Source organism: Papaver somniferum, chromosome 6 (genome assembly GCF_003573695.1).
Source record: "Papaver somniferum cultivar HN1 chromosome 6, ASM357369v1, whole genome shotgun sequence".
Taxonomy (NCBI): Eukaryota; Viridiplantae; Streptophyta; class Magnoliopsida; order Ranunculales; family Papaveraceae; genus Papaver; species Papaver somniferum.
In genome coordinates, this window is record NC_039363.1 from 28,035,394 (window position 1) to 28,039,748 (window position 4,355).

The 4,355-nt window shown below is 38.6% G+C and overlaps 1 protein-coding gene across 1 annotated transcript; it reads left to right on the forward strand.

Moving 5' to 3' along the window:
- The first annotated feature begins 2,922 nt into the window (after positions 1-2,922).
- LOC113290686 (histone chaperone rtt106-like) lies at positions 2,923-3,312 on the forward strand. The gene has a single exon (XM_026540270.1). It carries the CDS (start codon positions 2,923-2,925, stop codon positions 3,310-3,312), a length of 390 nt encoding a protein of 129 aa, XP_026396055.1.
- The last annotated feature ends 1,043 nt before the right edge of the window (positions 3,313-4,355 follow it).

Genomic DNA, 4,355 nt, shown 5'->3' on the forward strand with positions numbered 1-4,355 from the left:
TCAGTCCTGAGAGTTTCGATAATTTCTGATGCGCATTTGAGCAACATTTTGAGAAAATATGAAGGATTCAGGGTCTTGCTGAAACCGGGGAATCTTCATGATATGATGAAATATAATTAATAAAATAGGGTATTGCAAGGTGTGGGACCGGCCATCGCTAGGGCATGAACGGCCAGCTAGAAAGCTCGGTCCTGCAGCACCTTTCCCAATTTTATGTAATTTTATATATTTTCCCTGATGTGAAGAAAATACCATGAAACTGAGGAATTTCATGAGGTTAGGGAATTTCCATGAAATTATGGAAATAATAATAATAAAAATAGGGAGTCATGAAATGTGGGATCGGCAATGGACAAGGCATGACCGACTGGCCAAGGAGCCCGGTCCCAAGGCACTTTCCCTAATTTTATAATATTTCTCATGATTTTAGGGAAATATCATAAAACCAAGGAGTTTGTTGAAACCAAGGAATTTGTTGAAATCAATGAGTGTCCATGAGATGAGGGAAACATAAAAAATAATAATAATGAAATAAGGGGCGTGTGGGGACGGCTAGGACCCGGTCCCACGAGTTTCTCTAATTTTATATTATTTTTCATGACTTGAGGGAAATTTCATGAATTAAGGAGTTTTCATGAAACGAAGGATATTTGCTCAAATGAAGAGATTTTCATGAGATCAAGGAAAATAATAAAAATATGATAAAATATAAAATTGGGGGTGGGACTGGCCACGGCATGACTGGCCGGCCGGTGGGTCCAGTCCCCTGGCGCCTCAATTAATATTTTATTATTTATTATTTTCTTCCTATTTTGTATAAGTTCATCGTTCCTTCGTGTTTTGGAATGCTCGTCCGTGCATTCAGGTGCTCGTTTGTGCATTATTCCTGAGTAAACTTGCACCATTTTGGTCGGGGCTTACTCGATAGAGGCTTAGATGCCCGTACGTTGAACATTTATCACTAACCCGTGGAATTCTGCTGGGAAGAACCACACATTGAAGTGACAAAATATTACGAAGAATCGTAGAATATTGTTGAATATTCAGTTAGCGATTATAGATAATTAATTGATGGCTCTATGCTAGCAGGCATGCTATCTAGGAGCATTAATTATCTGAGAATTGAGAAACATGAGCTTGTTGAAACGTCATATTTCATTTATATAGTCAGGGAAAACCTTGTTGCACCCTGAAGACGTTACTTCTCTATACTATCAGGCAAGTTGTCCAGGAGCCGTCCAATCCTTCGATTCTATATAGAAGTAATTACTAAAATTGCTCAGTATTTATGAGATGTGTCGTTGCCTCAGATGAGAGACTACACATATACATATACTCTGAGAGACAGTATTCTCAGTCAGAGATTTTATGGCATGAGCTTTCATGCTTCAATGAGAGACATGAGCCTCAATACTCATATGATTACTGGATCAGGAGCACGTATAATTATGGTTTTACGATTTTAGCCTTTGTCGAAAATCCACCATCTACATTAAGTCCCATGCTTCCTCAGTCAGCACTAAATGGTGATTTTCCAGTTATGAACGAAATAAGTAATTGAACTTAGTTGTAACATAAGATGTTACCGGATTTTCGATCGCGCGAGCGAACCATGGTGTGAACGAAGATCCCAGCAGCATGATAGAGTATCATCTAATGAGCACATATTGGTGTAGAACCGCTAATTTGATGATGGGACCTTGGTCGGTTTAAGATTCACGGGTCGGGCCCGAATAAGGAAATCCTTGTGAAATTAGGTTTTGGAAATAAAAATTGATATAAAAGGGATTAATCTTTTTTTTTATTTCACCTTCACACAACCGACCACCACCTTCATCCCTTCTTCATCCTCACGTCCGAGCACACGAGAGAGCAGGGAGAATTTTGCCGGAGCTGTTGATCGTCGGTGCAGTCCAACCACTGTCCGGGCCATATTCCGGCCAGCACCGACCAAGTGAGTTTTTTTTTCTTTTAGAAGTTCAATACTTTATCCACGAGTTGTTCATGTTGTGATCATGTTAAAATTTTATACATGTGTATATATGAGTGTGAGTTTTGTAGAAAAACCCTTATTTTCTTAAATGTATGTTCGTTCGATCATTAGTTCAAGAGACTAGCAATAATCCCTAAATTGAGAGAGATTTTTCTTTTGAAATAGACCTGTGTCCAGTGATAAAAATTTGTTTATGAGCTTTCATAGAAGTCAAAACTCTATCTTAAAAGATATGAACCTTTCACAAGACCGAAATAAACCTTCGTTTCAAAGAATAACAATTGTACGAAGGAAAAAAGTTTTTTTTTTTCAAATTGTGAAGCCTCCACAAAGATTTTTTTTTGATAAAATCAAGTGAGCCTTGGGCTCACGATAATTTTTTATTTTATTTTTTACGTGAGTTAGTCACGTTTTTTTTTATTTATACACATATATGTATATATATTTTTGAAAACACTTTGAGCAATATCTAAAAACAAACAATTATTTATGATGAAATATTTGTTTAGTTTTTCATAATACGGTGATTAATGCCCGCATGATGGAAGTGTTCGTGATTTTATGAAAACCTGAGTTTTGTTCGTCTTTTGTAGATTCGAAGAAACGAGCAAGGTTTTGAAGTTCCAACTCTTGCATCACAATCATCGTGCTAGTGGAATTGTAAAGAGGTAAGAGTTAAGAATTACCATTTTTGTAGTGATTCATTATCAGCATATCCCTAATTTTGTGCTCCTGGTTCCAGAAAATGGTGACTTCCAACAGCAGTGATTATGATTACAGCTATTCTTACACCTCTTCTGAAGAGGATTCCAAAGCTTCCGCAGCCAAATCACGGGCTAAGATGAATCGTAATGAGGGAGCGAAGCATAGTGCGCCTCTTAATAACCATAGAGTTACTTATGCTGAGCTCATGAAGAAAAAAGCCGAAGATGACGGGTCACGGGATGGATGATTATCGACGAAGAAGGGACCGGGTCCAGCGTAGAGTGCTAGCAGCTGAGGAGAAACTTCGATCTCGAGCTGACGGCGTACCCTCTGACTCTGATGCTTCGGAAGATGAACTCATATGGGTGCCACGAGATCTCAAGATTAAGCCAGACCAGCGTACCAAGGAGATCAAGAAACTAGTCAAAGATGACCTTGAAGCTGAGCGTGAAAAAGAAGATTACTGGGATTCCTTGTATAGCGATCCTGAGATTCATCCAGACTTCGTCAATGGCCCGGATAGTGATTCCGATGAAGAATTTGAAGAGGACTCCGAGAAAGATGATGATGATGAATCTGATAATTCTGGAAAATCTGATGAATCTGACGAGTAGTCTTGCTCGTGAATTTCTCTGAGATTATTTGTTTTTGTCGAAGTAGACATTTTCTGGTTATTTGAGCAGTCTTTATGTAGAGAGATTTCTTTAGAGATTATTTTTGAACCATAATCCCTTGTCGTATCTTTCGCCAAATCTTCTTCACATCTGAATCGGATGGACCAATGTCCATGTAGACAATAATTATCCATGAAGCATGATTATACAACCGTCTAGGAGGAGACACGTGACCTGTCATATCACGGTTGCAACTGATTACATCCGAAGTATTAGTCCATAGTATTTTCATGTTGAATACGCATGAGCTATCAATCCCCAGTATTGTCGCACTTTTTCTATGATACCGGATACACTGATTCGAGAATTAGGGTTTCAATAAAAACCGCAATAGATTTGACTATATCCACTATAGGATAAGCATCCAGACCTTCAATGTTTAGATTTTTCTATTTAAACGGCATCTCTTTTCCTTCCTAGTGCATTATCAGAAGTAATTTTGATCACAATCATACCTCTCCTCGCCATGTCCAGCAGTAGGTTTCTTCTCGAAACGAACCTCAATTAAAGCATAAAGTAGAAGCGTCTGCTTCAGTAAGTCGTTCTATATATTTTCTTCATCTTCATTTGATCAGAATTATTGATCATAGAAAAATAACTTATGCAGGATGATCATAAGAATCCCTCTTCTTTCCATAATTTGAGGCCTAAGCGGACTGTTAAATCCCCTGCCCGGTATAGGTCATCTCATGCTGAAACTGGAGCATCCGTAAGTAATTCCATAACTTCTCTGCTGAGATTCTCCATGCTCAATAAACACTCATTTACTTCATCGCATGTTGATGTTCGTGTTGTCGTTGATGCTAGAAAGAGGAGGAATGGGAAGTCCTTGGTCGTGGTTGACAATAGCAGCAACTATGTTAACGAGGACTCTACTGATTCCGTGGAGGCTGGGGTTAGAACTCACGTTCATGAGTATCCAATAGATGGACTCCCCTTTGAAGCTCCCATGACTAATACTTCCCCAAATAATGAAGTAATTG